This window comes from Carcharhinus amblyrhynchos, chromosome 5 (genome assembly GCF_965287045.1).
Source record: "Carcharhinus amblyrhynchos chromosome 5, sCarAmb.v2.hapA, whole genome shotgun sequence".
Lineage (NCBI taxonomy): Eukaryota > Metazoa > Chordata > Chondrichthyes > Carcharhiniformes > Carcharhinidae > Carcharhinus > Carcharhinus amblyrhynchos.
The window spans coordinates 82208774-82226393 of NC_137328.1; the positions used below are offsets into that span (position 1 = coordinate 82208774).

A 17620-nucleotide genomic window follows, 5' to 3' on the forward strand; every position below is an offset into this window, starting at 1 on the left:
AGTTAACAAGATTAACAGCTGAATTTCAGGCGAAAGCAAACAGTAAAATTAACAGGCGTTTAGAGAAATTGAGATGCAAATTGCCATATCAGAAAAATGCTTACCAGAAATCTGTGAGGTTACACAAATGATTGCTCAAATTCCTTGCGTTTAGCAGTTATGCAGACAGTCAAATCCGCAGGGTGGAATATTAAAGCGACTGAACAGTATAACTGCTCAGTATAATCCTCACTAGGAAAGAATGCTTACTTTCCATCCAACAGTCAGACAAGCCATCTCCATTTAATCTTCAGAGGGGCCAGTTCCCCAAAGCAAATAAGGTCTGTTCCAACTAACATTTAGAGACATTGCAGATATTTTCCTCTAAAAGACACAGTTTCATAACATCACTGAACTAGGAAAAGACATTTTCCAAGACATGGTCATTTAAGCTATACTGTGGGGTAACTATCAACTGGATCTGGCTTACTGAGTTACTAAATTGGACGTTGTTTTGGAAAAGGGATGTCACAGTGAGTTCAGTGAGTGTGTGTATATTTTGGGAATGAGGCGATTTCAGATAAAATGGTATGTTTAGTTATTTATAACCTTAAGTGTCATAGTGCATATTATTCTTAGTTGGCATGTGTTTTTATTTTCTTTTACTTTATGACTTGTTTACACAACAACTGCACTCATTCCTCACTGGGTTGTACATTATTCCTCCCATTACTCCAAACACTAAGAACCAGCGTTTCAAGTTATCACAAGTTTTGAGACACTCGTAGATAACATCAGCAGGATTCTTCATAGAACAAAGTAACATTCGTGCAGATCTCTTATCAGAGTTGAAACACATTATAGACAAAACATCTCAAAATGAACAGAACAGAAATGGAAAGGGGAGGGGGAAACACGTTAGCATTGTTTCCACCATGACGGATTCATAAATGGCTAGTAAGCATGACCAGGTAAAGTTGATGTTCTACAAACCAGATAAGCTGTTTAGCATTGCTGCTTTTTGTCATGGCTCTCAGCATTTTGCTTTTCTCTGTCTCCAACTTCAAACTATTATATACATTGAGTACGGATTCCCATCCCTTGACTTCACGTGCTCCAACACTGTAGATCGTTGTTGAGAGGTCAGATGGTAAGCTGCAATAAGAAAGCCAGAATGATACACATAAATATACACTAAAAAAAAGACTAAGGACTTGAGAAAGGATTAACAAACAACATGGAAAAGTTACTGCATTGGAAGAGAACTAGTAAGACATGGTTAGAAGATAAATGTGCATTATCTACACAATTGTCTACTATCCCAGTGAATGTGTTACAATTGAAGCATTCAAAAAAAGGGGAGAAGCAGCAGGTGTTTAAATGTATTATTGGAATGCACTCTGGACATGAGTTTAAACAGGATTATCTTTTCCCCTCCATTTTACAAACCCTTTCAAAAGCTCAGAACATTCCAGTTAGTGATATTATCCACAGCTAGGCCAGCAGTTATAAGACTGTTATGCTAATAATTTTAGAACAGTTATAAGAATTTAATGAACTTTTCAATGCCTGCCTAGATACTTATCTAATCAGGCAGATTATCACTGCAACCCTCAAATCTCATCACAAGATGATCATTGAGAGATCATTCAGCCACAACATGTAGCAAATCAAATCATCAGTCAGGACACTGCTGCTAAATGCTTGATGTCAAGTGAACATTCAATGCATAAACTTCACATTGTGACAATAGCAAACTTCATACAAGAAAACGGACTGCCAGCCAGATTTAAATCTCAGTGAATGAGCTGAAAAATTTATAAACTGGTAGTCAAACCCTCCAGAAAACCAACCCAGGGCAGGGGAGCTTGAAGAAAAGCAGGAGTTTGCTGTGAACAGTTTCACACACTTGTCTTTCTTCACAGCTTCCTTGGCCACTCCAGAAGAGGTCTCATCTACAGTGCATTTCTAGTGATGACAACTACCCTGCAGAATTGCAGTTCCTGTGCTCTCAGCTAAGAGTGCTTCCATGACACTCACAATGCCTTAGAGAGGAGGCTTCCTTCATTTCCTCTGAGGCAATATGTGCCAGGAGCATCACAAAGGAGTGTTCAAGCTCAAAAGGTACCGGGTATTTCAATCAACAAGGGGTTCATATGTGCTGTCATATCTCACATTAAGTACACCACTTCATTCCTTTTCTGAAATTATACTACACAGAATAAAAGGTGGATGCACGTGTCAACGTGCTAAGTGGCATCTACAATGATTGGGTAGACATACCAATGTCACTGAAGATTGCAGTCAGAATTCCATCTCTCAGTCACCTGACAGTTGTGATCAAATCCAGGCATGTCCATCATAGTCAAACTGGATGCTCAGTGAAATGTGCACTGCCTACAGCAATTAACCATGGAATTTGGGTGTGGTGGCCAATTGGCATTTATTGCCCATCAGAAGGTGATGGTGAGCTGCTGTCTTCAACAATTGCAGTCCATATTGAGTAGATACACCCACCATGTTCTTAAGAATCAAATTCCAGGATTTTGTCTCAGTGACAGTGAAGGAACAGCAATATAGTTCCAAGTCAGGAAGGTGAATGGCTTGGAGGGGAATTTGCAGTTGGTGCTGTTGCCATGCATCTGCTGCCCTTGTCCTTTGAGGTGGTAGATATCATGAATTTGGAAGGTACTGTTAAAGAAGCCTTGATGGTGAGAACATTAATGGTGAAGGGAGAGACGGTTTAAGGTGCAAAATAAGATACCAATCAAGCAGGCTGCTTTGTCCTGGATGGTGTCGAGTTTGAGGGTTTTTCGAACTGACTTATCCAGTCAAGTGGAAAGTATTCCATCACACCTGTGCTTTGCAGATGGTGGCTTTGGGGAGTCAGGAGGCGAGTTACTTGCCACAGGATTCTTAGCCTTTGACCTGGCTCTGGTAGCCACAGTATTTATAAGGCTGGCCCAGTTCACTTTCTGGTCAATGGCAACCCCCAGCACCTTGATAGTCAGGGACTCAGCAATGCTAAAGCCATTGAATGTCAAGAACAGGTGGTTAGATTCTCTCAAGTTTTAGATGGCTATTGCCCAGCACCTGTGTGGCAGTAAGGTTACTTTATGCTGCCTAGTCAATTTCTGTTGGTGCATTCATGATACCTGCATGCTGGAGTTTCAACTGCACTGCACAGGAGCACTCTTCACATTAGGGGCTAGGCCTCAATTAGTGACCAGGTGGTATCTTCACTATATTTGACAATCCCCAAAGAACTAGACCTCTGTTACAAAGCATCTCATGGTCAGTTCCTGAAGATAGCTAGATGTTAACTTACAAAGGTGATGATTTTAGCCACAGGATCTCAAGGAAAACTTTTAGATTTTCTGTTGTAGTGGAATAGAGACCTCCTGAAAGATTGCAGATGACAATGATATTAAAGGCACTGATCTAACATTGGCTGGACAGTTGCAGCTAATTCCTGAATGCTGCTGAGGTAAAACATTCACTCTGTCCTCCCTGTTCTGTGCTGAGCTGGTGCCACGTACTCGGATACACTTCTCATCGTTTTTCTCCATTGCCTCTCTCAGTTACATACTCATCTAAGACAGATGGCTGTATCACTTTTTCCCCCAAAGAGCAATCTACTTCGCTGGGCTCTGAGTTTTGTACCTTCTGTCCCTCCAACGCGCCATATTGTGCAGCAAGCCATTACTGTCCTTGACAATGCAATCTATCACACTCTATACTTGTGAAAAGCTGAATATTGCTCTTCGGCTCTGGAGCTCCATAGCTGTTTTGAAAATTAATTTGCCCCCAACCCTAGCAAAGAAGGCAGTTCTCACTGCTGCAGATTGGTGCATTACAGCAGTGCCCTGGAAGGAACTGGCTGTATTAACATTGAGGCCATGGTAGCTTCCACTGCAATTGGCAAACTTGGGCACCTGTTGTTTGAGGCATCAGATCTGCCTCCAACAGAGCGCAGGCTTCTCTCACCACTTTCCAAGACATCTAAGCCTTTGCCTACACCACATTTTGAGGAATCGATACCTTCTACTTTGCCCAATGTAATACCTCACTCTCCTTGCTACTCTAACTGGGATCTATGCTACCTCATCCCCAGGTACAATGGCTTTCGCCACAGTGTTGCCTCTCCTCTACATGAGGCATGTGTGGGGATCATGTATCTCTTTCTTCAACATGTCTTCCTTTGCAGACATAACTCTACACATCCAGCAAGACCGACTGTCCAAAATGTCACTGTCCTAATTTACATGGTAAAGAATGATGAAGAGGCGCTCGTTTCCAACCACACCAATCCTTCTCTTGCCTGAGGTCATACAGCATCCTCTATCTCAGAAGGAAATTCAGTTTAAAACTCACACAGCTTTATATAAGGATTAGAATTCCATTCGCCAAGCCTACAGAGCTGTTCACATTTCTGGAACCAACTCTTGGGACACGCTATTTCTGCAGCTCTCGACAATGAAAATCGTAACTTTCTGTTCTCTTCTACCCCTTCAAATGGTCAGGCTGAGTTTTAAATGCCCCATGTGTACTTCTGTTCCTCCTCTAACAACAGATAGATCTGTAACTTTGTACTGATTGAACTCATGAACCGTCAGTTATTTCTAGAAGGACAAGTTAAAGGGCCAGGCATACACACTCATCCAAAGTTGGGATGTCACCTCAATTCTTTATTACACTCGAGCACAATCATATTTTTAATTGCCTCTTCCCAAAATTCAAAATGTTTTGTACTCAGCAAGCCAACAAGAAGGGCTTGTGGCAGTGCAGAGTTCAAGAGACCATGGAGGATTAGTACATAATAAGAGGTAATTATACTTCAAATAGCTGGCCTGTTTAATATCGTTCAAGTAGTTTCTTTGTAATTGACACCTGTCATAAGAGCAAATGGCCCAATGTAGGCCCAATCGCTTCTCGGCTTTTTGGCTAAGATCAAGTGTAGTATCAGAATGCTGCGCTTGGTTGAAGTCATTAGGTTACATTTTAGCTTCATTTGAAGCAATTTTTAAAAGCAGCATCTCAGCCTTTTGGCTAAGATGCAAACAAGATCAAACCTTGAGGGAGGAGCTATGCCTACTCCAATCAGCTTAGATCATGTAGATCAAGCCCAAGACAGGAGGTGAGAGCCCTGTCTCGTCAGCTTGGATCGGGAATGTCTCAACTTGTTGAGACTCTGAATTGGACTTGATTTGATTGAATTGGATTTAAAAAAATAGCCCAATGTGGGTGACTGAGATAACCTGGGACGATGGATGCAATGGGGATGTGTTTGCAGAGCAGGGTGAATTATTAGAGTTACAAATTATTCTGTAATTTGATACACCACAATACAGTGTACATCAAAAATACTTCCACCACAATACAGTGTACATCAAAAATACTTCCTCATTGGTTATACAGCACTTTGAGCGTCCTGAAGTTGTGAACCTTATCTCATTTCAGTGCAAGTTCTTTCCTTTTATCTCTCGATTGCACATTTAAATGTAACGGAGCTGCATTCAGTCTGGTGGAACTATTCTAAGCAGATAGTATTTTACATGATCAATAATATGTCACAATTGCAAGGTGCTCTGAATAAATCACAGGTGCAGTTCAAGTGCAAAATCTTGATCTATTTCTATAAACAATATCAAGGAAAATAACGATTCGAGATCACAATTGAACTGATGAGCATTTTGATACTAGAAAATGCAAAACAGCAAGAAAATCATGTCAGCTTCACTTACTCGCTCATCTTTTTGGTCATCTCCCATTTAGTAAACAGCCCTTGTGCTTTCTGGACACAGTCACCATAGTTGTAATCACAAGCAACATCAAGAAGAATGGATCGAAGTTGCCTTTCAGACAATGATCCATTGTTACTCCAGGTCTGATTATTAATCAGGTCTCCAAAAATATCAATAATATATTTCTGCAATACATGAATATACAGTTTAGATAGAGGAACACAAGCTTTATTCCACAATAGTTATATTCCACAACTCCAATTTCCTGACCAAACTGAGGTCTATAACATAATCTACAGATAAACATAAAGACCCTGGAAAACCCTTCAGAAAACTTTCATATAAAAATGGAATGCTGGCAGAGTGGGATTAAGAAAAAAATATTGGCTACATCTAACTTGTGTTCAAAACAACACATTTGCATAAACAACATTACCTACAACGAGAAAGCAGCGAAGAACAATAAAGGCATTTTCCACATTTACATTTACCATGTTATAATTCACTGTCCTTCACTTATGCTTAGCGGAGCTACAGCATTGGCAGATGGAACAAGACGGCTACACAAAAACTGCTCCAAGACCAAATTAAGTCACAAGGCACGAAGGATAAAAATAACAACTACCTTCACCCGACCAGCAAGCTGCAGCATTCCCCTCTTTTGTACAAGACGGTAAATATGCCTAAGCTGAATCAATGTTTCACTTATCGGAGCGGTATTATTTTCATTCTTCATGTACTTGGTCATGGACAATGCCTGTTTCACTGTGATTTTCCCTGCACTATGAATGTGAGAAAAACACATGAGTTCACACAACTCTGAAATCATATATTTTTAAATGGCATCACGGCACATGAAGCATTACTGACAGCCACAATAGCATTCTGTGAATTTGAGGAGAAAGGGAGGCCTTCCTGCCTGTTATAACTGTTCAGATTATTTGAAAAGGGCTATACAATTAATCTTTTGAATTTTTGTTCTTTCCCTATTACCTTGCAAGATTTTCTTTTTATCTCTAATTTCCTCTTGGAAGTTCCGTAGAATGTGCTTTGATCATCCTTCAGATAGTGAATTTGGAATTCTAACAAAATGCATCCTCATCTCATCCCTGCTTCTTTGGTCAATGACCTGACATCTATCTTATTTAGTTACTGATCCAAGTCCAAACTGTTTCTCCCATGAAAGCCCACATCAGGGACCGGCTTCGCAAGCATAGTGGGATAGCACTGCTGCCCCAGCGCCAGGGAACCAGGTTTGATTCTTGGCTTGGGTCATTGTCTGTACGGAGTCTACATGTCCACCTGCTTCTCTCTCTCTCCCTGCCCCACCCCCCCAACACACACAAACACACACACACAGTCTGAAAGATGTGCTGGTTAGGTGCATTGACCATGCTAAATTCTCCCTCAGTGTACCCAAACAGGTGCCGGAGTGTGGCGACTAGAGTATTTTCACAGTAATTTCATTGCAGTGTTAATGTAAGCCCACTTGTAACACTAAGAAATAAACTTTAAACAATACTGCCATTAAATTTCCTCTTAGTCTGTCTATAGTTTAATTCCAGTTTTTCAGGGTGGCATGGTGGCACAGTGGTTAGCACTGCTGCCTCAGTGCTGGGGACCTGGATTCAATTCCAGCCTCAGGTGACTGTGTGGAGTTTGTATGTTCTCTTCAAGTCTGCATGGTTTTCCTCTGGGTGCTCTGGTTTCCTCCCACAGTCCAAAGATGTGGGGCTTAGGTTGATTGTCCATGATAAATTGACCCTTAGTGTCAGGAAATTAGCAGGGTAAATATGTGGGGTTACAGGAATAGGGCCTGGTTGGGATTGTGGTCGGTGCAGACTCGATGGGCTGAATGGCCTCCTTCAACAGCACTGTCGGGATTCTACAGTTTTCCATTTTCCTCACAATAATGTACCTCATCTCTGGTGTAATTCTAATAATTCTCTTTTCCACCCCAAGGCCTCGACATCCTAAACTGTGCCCGGACTGGGACACAATTATCCAGTTGAGACAAAGCACTGATTTAGAAATGTTTTGCACAATTTCTTGCCTCACTTGTATGTGTCTCTATTATAAAAGCCATGGATTCCATAACTTAATTTTTAAAATTGTTTTACTTTACTGAAATAAGCTTTCATTGTTAATGTTCACATCCTCTATTGGATTTGTTAGTGACTATCTTCTGTTTCTAGCCTTAGTTTTGATCTCACTTTCAACTGGAAGTACCTTCTCTATACCTGGTCTACCAAATTCTTTAATAATCTTTCGAACTTATTCTATTGAAGAGGCCCCCAGCCTGTCCAATCTTTCTGGTAATTATAACCTCTCAGTCCTGGCACCATTCTAGACGTTTTCTTTGCATCTTCTCCAGTGCGTCTATATTTTTCAGAATATAGAACTAGAACTGTTTAAAGTACACCAAATGTGGTCTAACCACTATTTTATACAAATTTAAATTTTATCCCTCTAGAAACAAACTCCAGTGCATTGTTTGTTTTTTTTTTAAAACAATCCTTATTAACCATCTTTTAGTGATTTGTGTATCCCAGATTCCTTTACCCCATTTAGACACAAAGAGGTGTGCAGATTACCATGCTCTGATGCAGCTAGCACATACATTGTGCTGTCTGTTAAATTAAATGATTATAATGTGCAGGCAGCGGTAAATGCATTGGGCGGCTGTTTACTTGAGCAGGGTGTCTAGAATTGATAGACTATCACCAGTTTAAGTTAGAATGTGTCTCTTACAGGGGAGGTACAATATGGTTAGAGTAGGTGCTGGAAGTCATTCTCAGTCAGTTTGACCTGCAAAAGACACATGAATAGCATAACATAGCAGAAAGTGGACTCCAATGTTCTCTGACTCAACACTGGAGGCCTTAGCTCAGGAGGCGAGAGGTTCTCTAACAAGAGCAGCCAGGAAACCAGCCAAACTCTGAAAAGGCAGGAAGCTGTACCAATTGATGCTGGCAGTCTAACCCCCAAGTTGGGATGCAATGCCAAAACAAGTCCAATGATGGGTGATCAAGGTCAGTGAATTAATCTTTGAATTCCAGATCCCAACATTAACCTCACACACTGTCACACCTCATCAATCACCTACCTACAACTTCTGTTAGTCAGGATTCTTACTTACCATTTGCAGTTTCACTTCATGTCACATTTAGCATGGTCTCATATCCACATCTCACAGCTTAGCCCTGCTATCCGCACACCACAAAGCTGAAGCCAGAACATATCCTCATCCTAAACCTTGATGTTGCTTTCCAATTTCACTTAAACCCATCTGTATGTCACTTAAACTCCATCTGTATATCAGCGACTCTAAGAATAGCATCTTCAATCAAGATAATTATGGGCTGGCCCATTTTGGTAGGGTACACAAGGAAGCCACGTACTTCTCTGAAACCAGAGCTGCAAAAGTTAATTCCACAGCAATGTCTTTCGTTTTGTATCCAAATCTGTGTCGGCACCACGCACATACTTCTCATGTGGACTGTGCGAGACACCATTTTGGATAGGCAGGTAGCGCTGGCAGCATGCAATAGTAGAAGGAGGTAGATTGTAATGTTGGCCATGTTCAACCTCAATACTCTGGCTAACATCCTATCTTGTCCTTGCAAAGCTAAACGTTCATCTAGCAGCAGGAACGAGTTTCACCAGTACTATATAAAGGGAGCACCATATTTATGTTGATAGCTGATTGATTTCTCCAGGTTGTCACTGAGTTAGAAGTGCTTAGAGTCATAGAGGTTTACAACATGGAAGCAGGCCCTTCGGCCCAACTTGTCCATGCCACCTTTTTGTTTGAAACTCCTACGTTAATCCGAATTGCCTGCATTTGGCCCCTACCCCTCCGCACCCATCTTACCCATGTAACTATCTAAATGCTTTTTAAAGGACAAAATTATACCCGCCTCTACCACTACTTCTGGCAGCTTGTTCCAGGCATTCACCACCCTGTGAAAAAATTGCCCCTCTGGACACTTCTGTATCTCTCCCCTCTTACCTTAAACTTTTGCCCTCTAGTTTTAGACTCCCCTAATCTTGGGAATTTTTTTTTGTTTTTATTAGCTAAATAGTCAATATCTTGGTTTGTACTGATGCATAAAATCAGTAAAGTCTAGATTGATGTTGAATACCGCATTTCCACATTTAAGAACATAAGAAATAGGAGCAGGAGTAGGCCATCTAGCCCTTCGAGCCTGCGCCGCCTTGGAGGTAGTGCAATGAAGATTTGTTCCTGGGATGAGTGGGTTGTCCTATAATGAGAGGCTGAGTAAATTGGTCCTATGCTCTCAGGAGTTTAAAAAAATTAAAAACGGTCTCACTGAAACAAGATTCTGAGGGGGTCTAACAGAGTAGACACAGATTGTTTCTGTTGGCTGGGAAATCGAGAACAGTCTCAGGATGGGGGCTACCTTGCTAAATATTTTTAAGACGCGGGTTGATGGGTTTTTGATAAGAGAGGGGATTAAGGGTTATGGGGAGAGGGCGGGAATGTGGAACTGAGCCACGACAGATCAGCCATGATCTTATTGAATGGCGGGGCAGGCTCGAAGGGCTAGTTGACCTACTCCTGCTCCTATTTCTTATGTTCTTATAAGGGGCCAATTATTGAGATAAAGAAAAATCTCCTAAACTCAATAGAGCATCCATTGTGGATGTTCCATCACTGAATAGATTTCAGGCTGTGATGGACAGAATTTTGGTTTCTCAGGGAATTAAAGCTATGGGAAACAGGTGAGACAGTAAAGCTTGGGCAGATGATCAGTCAAGGTGGTATTGAATGGGATGTCAGGCCTGACAGGAAATATGGCCTACTCCTGCTCCCACTTATTAGGTTCTTATTTAAATCACCTTCAAAAGCTTTCCTCAAAACCAGTGTTTGTTGGGGCATAAAATCCCACGATGTCTATAGCATTAGGAGACTTCCCACTGAAATGAGATTGTGTTTATTTTTGTTGGAATTGGTGGGGATGGGAGGGAGAGGAATATAATGGGAAGAAAGACCTTAACCCAATAAGATAATTATTTAACCAAGTACAAAACAACCAAAGAAGTAGAATAACTAAAAACCATCAAATGCTGAAAATAAAAAATTTAACCAACAAACACGAAAATCTGACTCAGATCAGATCTTCCGACAGACAGAAGAAATACTATGACGCTGATCAAGACTTCATGTAAAGTACTCTATTGCCAAAATGTTTATAATTAGTTGCTCAACATAGTTGACTGAAACAGCAGTAATGTTGATTAACCAACAAGAGATATATACCATGTCCTAAAAGTAAACAGAAATCCTAAAGATAAAAGCAGCTGATTACCTTGCAAGTATAAAGGCATTATTGATGAAGGCAGCTCGGTCATGGTCACTGAAAACTAAATGATTATTTTTTAATAATCCAAGTAATTTCTTGAAGGTGCTTTCTTCATAATGTACGATGTAATATCCATTCATATGCAAGTTAAACTTCACCCAGGTCACATTTGGTTCTTTAAGATAAATGATGTCTAATGGAAAATGAAATAAATAAATAATTCTGTGAAACAGCATGTTTACCTTTACAATTGGACTTTCAACATACAAAGCCAAAACATTGGCTGATTAAATGCATTCAAGTATACAAGAATATACGTTCTATGCATAAACCCTCAAAACGACTGCATTTTGAGCTCGTCTTTCAACTCAGTCTTCTGGATTCAATGATATGGAGATGCTGACATTGGACTGGGATGGGTACAATAAGCAGTTTCACAACAACAGGTCCAACAGATTTATTTGGAATCCATGAGCTCTCGGAGCACTGCTCCTTCATCAGGTGAGTGGAGAGGTAGGTTTCACAAACACAGCATATGTAGACGAAGACAATTGGAAGATTGGAATCCAATTGGAATTCCAATTGGAATGCAAATCTTTACAGGTACAGACAGTGCGAGTGGAGAGAGGGATAAATCACAGGTTAAAGATGTGTGAATTGTCTCAAGCCAGGACTGTAAGTAGGATTTTGCAAGCCCAGGCCAAATACTGGAGGTTACACATGGTGTGACGTGAACCCCAAGATTCCCAGTTGAGGCCGTTCTCATGCGTGTGGAGCTTGGCTATCAGTTTCTGCTTGGTGAGTTTGCATTGGTGTGTGTCTTGAAGGCTGACTTGGAGAACACTTATCCAGATTGGATTGCCCTCGACTGCCGAAGTGTTCCCCAACAGGAAGGGAACAATCCTGCCTGGTGATTGTCATGCTGTGTCCATTCATCCATTACTGTAGTGTCTGCATGGTCCTATCAATGTATCGCACCTTGGGACATCCTTTCGTGCAGTGCATCAGGTAGACAACATTGGTCGAGTCACATGAGTATGTACCGTGTACCTGGTGGATGGTGTTCTCACATATGATAGTGATATCTATGTCAATGATCTGGCATGTCATGCAGAGGTTGTTGTGGTAAGGTTGTATGGTGTCATGGTCACTGTGCTCCTGAAGGCTGGGTTATTTGCTGCAGTAAGACATTATTTGCTGCAAACAAAGCCTACTTGAGGCTGTGTGGTTGTTTGAAGGCAAGTAGTGGGGGTGTGATGATGGCCTTGGTAAAATGACACACTGAAGGCTCCGAAGTAGATGTCATAGTTTCTCCACTCTGGGGAAGTAGTGGATGATGTGGGTATGCCGGCGTTGGACTGGCGTAAACACAGTAAAAAGTCTGACAACACCAGGTTTTAGTCCAACCTATTTATTTGATAATATTCTCACAAGCTTTCGAGGGGTTACCCTCTTCGTCAGGTGAATGGAGAGTTCTGGCCTCAGACAGAGCATATAAAGCACAGACAGTTTAGAGATTACTGATTAAAATGATCGCATTTTAATCAGTAATCTCTAAACTGTCTGTGCTTTATATGCTCTGTCTGAGGCCAGAACTCTCCATTCACCTGACGAAGAGGGTAACCCCTCGAAAGCTTGTGAGAATATTATCAAATAAATAGGTTGGACTAAAACCTGGTGTTGTCAGACTTTTTACGAAGTAGTGGATGACAAAGGTCCTCTGTCACGTCCCGTGTTTCTCTTCTGAGATCAGTGTGGTTTTTTGCAGTGGTGCATCTGAACCGGCAATCAATGAGTTGAGTGCCATATCACGTTCTTACATTAATGACATTTTCTTCCTTTGGACTCATGGCGAAGAATCGCTGAAACAATCATACGATGATATTAATAAGTTCCATCCCACCATCAGACTCACTATGGACTACTCTCCAGAATCAGTTGCATTCTTGGACACATGCATCTCCATCAAGAACAGTCACCTCACCACTTCACTGTACTGCAAGGCCACAGATAACCTCACAATACTCCACTTCTCCAGTTTCCACCTTAAACACTCTAAAGAAGCCACCCCGTATACACAGAATCTGCTCAGATGAGGAGGAACGCAACAGACACTGACAGACGCCTTTGTAAGAATGGGACTTGACGTTTGACTCATCGATCGACAGTTCTGACACAGCACAGCGAAAAACTGCACTGACCTCCTCACAAGACAAACATGGGACATGACAGACACAGAGTACCCTTTGTCGTCCAGTACTTCCCTGGAACGGAGAAACTACAACATCTTCTTCAGAGCTTTCAATATGTCATTGATGAAGATGAACACCTCGTCAAGGCCATCCCCACGTCCCCACTATTGGCCTTCAAACAACCACCCAATCTCAAATAGGCCATTGTTCGCAGCAAATACCCAGCCTTCAGGAGAACAGTGACTACGACAACACACAAGCCTACCACGGCAAGACACGCCGGATCATCAACATAGACACCACCATCACATGTACCTCGTGGGTAGAGTTCTCACATGGTATATACTCATGCATATCAGCCAATGTTGTCCACCACATATGCCGCAGGAAAGAACGTCCCGAGGGGTGGTACATCAGTGAGACCTTGCAGACGCTAGGACAATGGATGAACATACACCGCGTGACAATCACCATGTTCCCTTCCAGTCAGGGAACACTTCAGCAGTCAAGAGCATTCAGCCTCTGATCTTTGGGTAAGTGTTCACCGAGGCAGCCATAAAGACACATGACAATGCAGAATCACCAAGCAGAAATGGATAGCCAAATTCCACATGCATGGGATCTTGGGTTCATGTCACAAGAAATGATTCACCCTCAGCCAGGAAAGTGGTTTGATTTTATCATCAGCCTACAGCCTCAATATGGAGAGAGGTAAATAAGTTAGTTAGGCTTCCTGTTACTGAATGCTATCCAGAACTTCTAATAGAGGTCCGCATGTGTGGACATCAAGTGAACTCAAGGCCAACTTTAACCATGACAGGACCTATAGTGAAATTCCCTGGTAACCATAGAAAAGTTCATTAGAAAACTGGAAGAGAACTGCACTAAGAATGTAACTTTCTTTGTTGGAGTGGGCTCTGCAGTTGGTGAGAGCAGGGAAAAACAAAGAGACTAACATGTAAATCATTTTGCTGGGATGATCATCTGAGGTTGTAAAAATTATGGCATTTAAACCAATGTCATAAAGCACATGCACTGCTCAAGTGGCTTGCATAGTCAGAATGCCAAGATTGTGCATTAACTATTTACATACGGCAAGTCAGTTTTATAAAAATTTATACAAAATCTTGTCTTTCCCCATAACTGCTCTCCTGTGCCTCTGCAGAAAATTTCCCCTCTGATTTTGGTGTTCTGAGTTGACTGGTACTTGTCCTTCCTTTCTTCCAGGTGGGACATTCATGCTCTTGCTCTGCAAATTCCCACTGTACAGGTTGCCAATTCATCAAGTGCAGAATCATGAATGGCGAGCTGTGTGTTACTGTTCTGGTATAATAGTGTTGCAGCATCAATACATTGTACTATCACATCACCAACCCTGATTTCATTTTAATTTCAACACTGCTAATTATTCACTGCCACTTGGATTCAGCTTATGTGTTAGGAAGGGGCTGAAGCATTCATGGCAGCCAGTGTTTTCTGGTGGAAAAGTCATCAGAGGAACATAGAGAGGAGTAAACTTTTCGCAGCAAGTGTAGATGGAAAATAGAACAGCAAGGAGCTAGGGTGACATCACTAAATTAACATTGTGAGACTGATACCACAATGTTATAATTAATTCAACTGTATTTAATGTTAAAAGCTAATTACTGCGGATGCTGGAATCTGGAACCAAAAGAGAAAACGCTGGAAAATCTGAACAGGTCTGGCTCTCCGAGAAAACTTACAAAGGGTCACCTGGACTTGAAACGTTAGCTCTTTTCTCTCCTTACTGATGCTGCCAGACCTGCTGAGATTTTCCAGCATTTTCTCTCTGTCACAAAAGGTTGCTGCAAAAGGTTAGGGTGCACGGAGTTGGGGGTAAGGTGTTAGTGTGGATAGAGGATTGGTTGTCTAATAGGAAGCAGAGAGTTGGAATCAATGGGTGCTATTCCGATTGGCGGTTGGTGACTAGTGGAGTGCCGCAGGGATCAGTGCTGGGGCCTCAACTGTTTACCATTTTGTAGACGATCTGGAGGAGGGGGCTGAATGTAGCGTAACAAAATTTGCTGATGACACGAAGATGAGTGGAAAAGCAAATTGCGTGGAAGGCGCGGAAAGTCTGCAGAGAGATCTGGATAGGCTGAGTGAGTGGGCGAAGACCTAGCAGATGGAGTATAATGTTAGCAAATGTGAGGTTATCCACTTTGGTAGAAATAATAGCAGGAGGGATTATTATTTAAAAGGGCGAAAAGCTGCAGCATGCTACGGTACAAAGGGACCTGGGGGTCCATGTGCACGAATCGCAAAAGCCCAGTTTGCAGGTGCAGCAGGTGATCAAGAAGGCAAATGGAATGCTGGCCTTTATAGCGAGGGGGATAGAATATAAAAGCAGGGAGGTCTTGCTGCAACTGCACAGGGTACTGGTGAAGCCGCAACTGGAGTACTGTGTGCAGTTTTGGTCGCCGCACTTGTGAAAGGATATATTGGCCTTGGAGGAGTACAGAGAAGGTTCACCAGGCTAATACCGGAGATGAGGGGGTTAGCCTATGAGGAGTGATTGAATAGACTGGGTCTGTACTCGTTGGAGTTTAGAAGGCTGAGGGGGGATCTTATAGAGACATATAAGATAATGAAGGAGCTAGATAGGGTAGAGGTAGAGAGATTCTTCCCGCTTAGAAAGGATAGCAGAACTAGGGGGCACAGCCTCAAAATAAGGGGGGGCGGGGGGCAGTTTAGATTGGAGTTGAGGAGGAACTTCTTCACTCAAGGGTGGTGAGTCTCTGGAATTCTCTGCCCACTGAAGTGGTGGAGGCTACCTCGCTGAATATATTTAAGTCACGGGTAGATTGGTTTCTGATAGACAAGGGAATTAAGGGTTATGGGGAGAAAGCGGGAAAGTGGAACTGACCCACTTCGGATCAGCCATGATCTTATTGAATGGCAGGGCAGGCTCAAAGGGCTAGATGGCCTACTCCTGCTCCTATTTCTTATGTTGTATTCAACGTTAAATAAATTTGACTGCAAATTGTTGAACAATGGCTATCCTCCACATTAAGAAAATAGAAATATCTATCCCTATTAACAAACAAAAATATAACTTTTGAATATAACAGTGCTGCATAACTAAAAACATTTCTGACAATGCAAAATGTTGTATTCATTTTCAAATAGTTTAATAACTTCTGTGTTCACCTTTGGCTGGATACTTTTATCCGATCAATTGGGATAAAATAGTGTTCAGCTCTATTTAAAGGAGTGAACTGAAACACACTTTGTTAATGAATCATTAAATCAGACTGAACATTAGTAAATTGTCAGCAACCATTAAAATACAAGACTGAAAACTTTATTTTTCAGTTCAATAAAGTAACATTCCAAGAAAGAAAGAAAATGTGCCTGTCCAAATTTTAAGGGAAAGACATTTAATTAGAAGCATAACATGCTTAATTCTGGAAACAGCATGAGACTAAAACTGGGATAATTAAGTCGAACTTGAGGTCAGTCTCATATTCCAGCAAAACATCTGTATAATCACTAACCAAAGCACCAGCAAAACCAAACAAAGCCCCACTCAAAATTTTTGAAGTCAAAAACAATTACCTGTTTTGTTCTTCAGAAACCACGTTTTGATACACTTGGACTGGGTATAATCACTGCAGCTACTGGTGATGTACGTCAGCGGAATGTGCCACAGGTAACTGAGAAAAATCAAACCAGACTTTCAGATCAGCTTCACCTTGTTTAAAACTAATAGAACAACTAGACTAGAGAAAGAACAAATTAAACAAGAGAATCAATCTCAGGTATTGAGCTGAGGCACCTGAAACCACTGTTTCTCAGATGTAATAGTCACCTTTTGTACTAAAGTAGATCATGAAGAACTTTGTATATTTATGCATCAAAGTATCCCAACTTATAAGTTACAGCATATTCAGTCATGTTAAAATTTGTACCATGTCAACTCTGAATAATAGGACAGTGAAATAGCCAGTCTCTTACGAACAACTCATATCAATACAGTTCCAAAGAAGTCACATTGGACTCAAAACATTAACTCTTTCTCCCTTCCCAGATGCTGCCAAGTTTTTCCAGGACTTTCTGATTTTATTTTATATTAATACTGCTTTTTACTCCCCGATGTATCTTTACAGGTAAGGGCAAGGACATACGACAATCATTTATTGCATCCTCGCTGCTGTGTGTATCTCAATATGTTAACCACAAGGTCAGTTATAACACTTAATATTTTTCTTCAGGAAGACTTTAGGAGCAGATGTTGTTGTCACAGTTTTAACGTCCAGCTCTCTAATCAGTCCAATTTATTGCTGGTCATTGTGTAAATGTAACTCTAGAAGATTGTCCTCAAACTTGAGTCAGGGGACAGTGTTGGCATGCTCCA

At 41.4% G+C, this 17620-nt stretch overlaps 1 protein-coding gene and 1 pseudogene across 1 annotated transcript in view; one reads left to right on the plus strand and one right to left on the minus strand.

Moving 5' to 3' along the window:
- lnpep (leucyl/cystinyl aminopeptidase) overlaps positions 1–17620 on the minus strand; it is a 100343-nt gene that overhangs the window by 7391 nt on the left and 75332 nt on the right. Inside the window, exons 11-15 of the mRNA XM_080189084.1 lie at positions 16822–16919; positions 11057–11243; positions 6349–6505; positions 5724–5908; positions 973–1134 (exon numbers count right to left, since the gene is read on the minus strand). Of these exons, the coding sequence (XP_080045210.1) occupies positions 973–1134; positions 5724–5908; positions 6349–6505; positions 11057–11243; positions 16822–16919 (789 nt within the window). The remainder of the gene's footprint in view (positions 1–972; positions 1135–5723; positions 5909–6348; positions 6506–11056; positions 11244–16821; positions 16920–17620) is intronic.
- LOC145343621 (U2 spliceosomal RNA) lies at positions 4904–5045 on the plus strand (annotated as a pseudogene).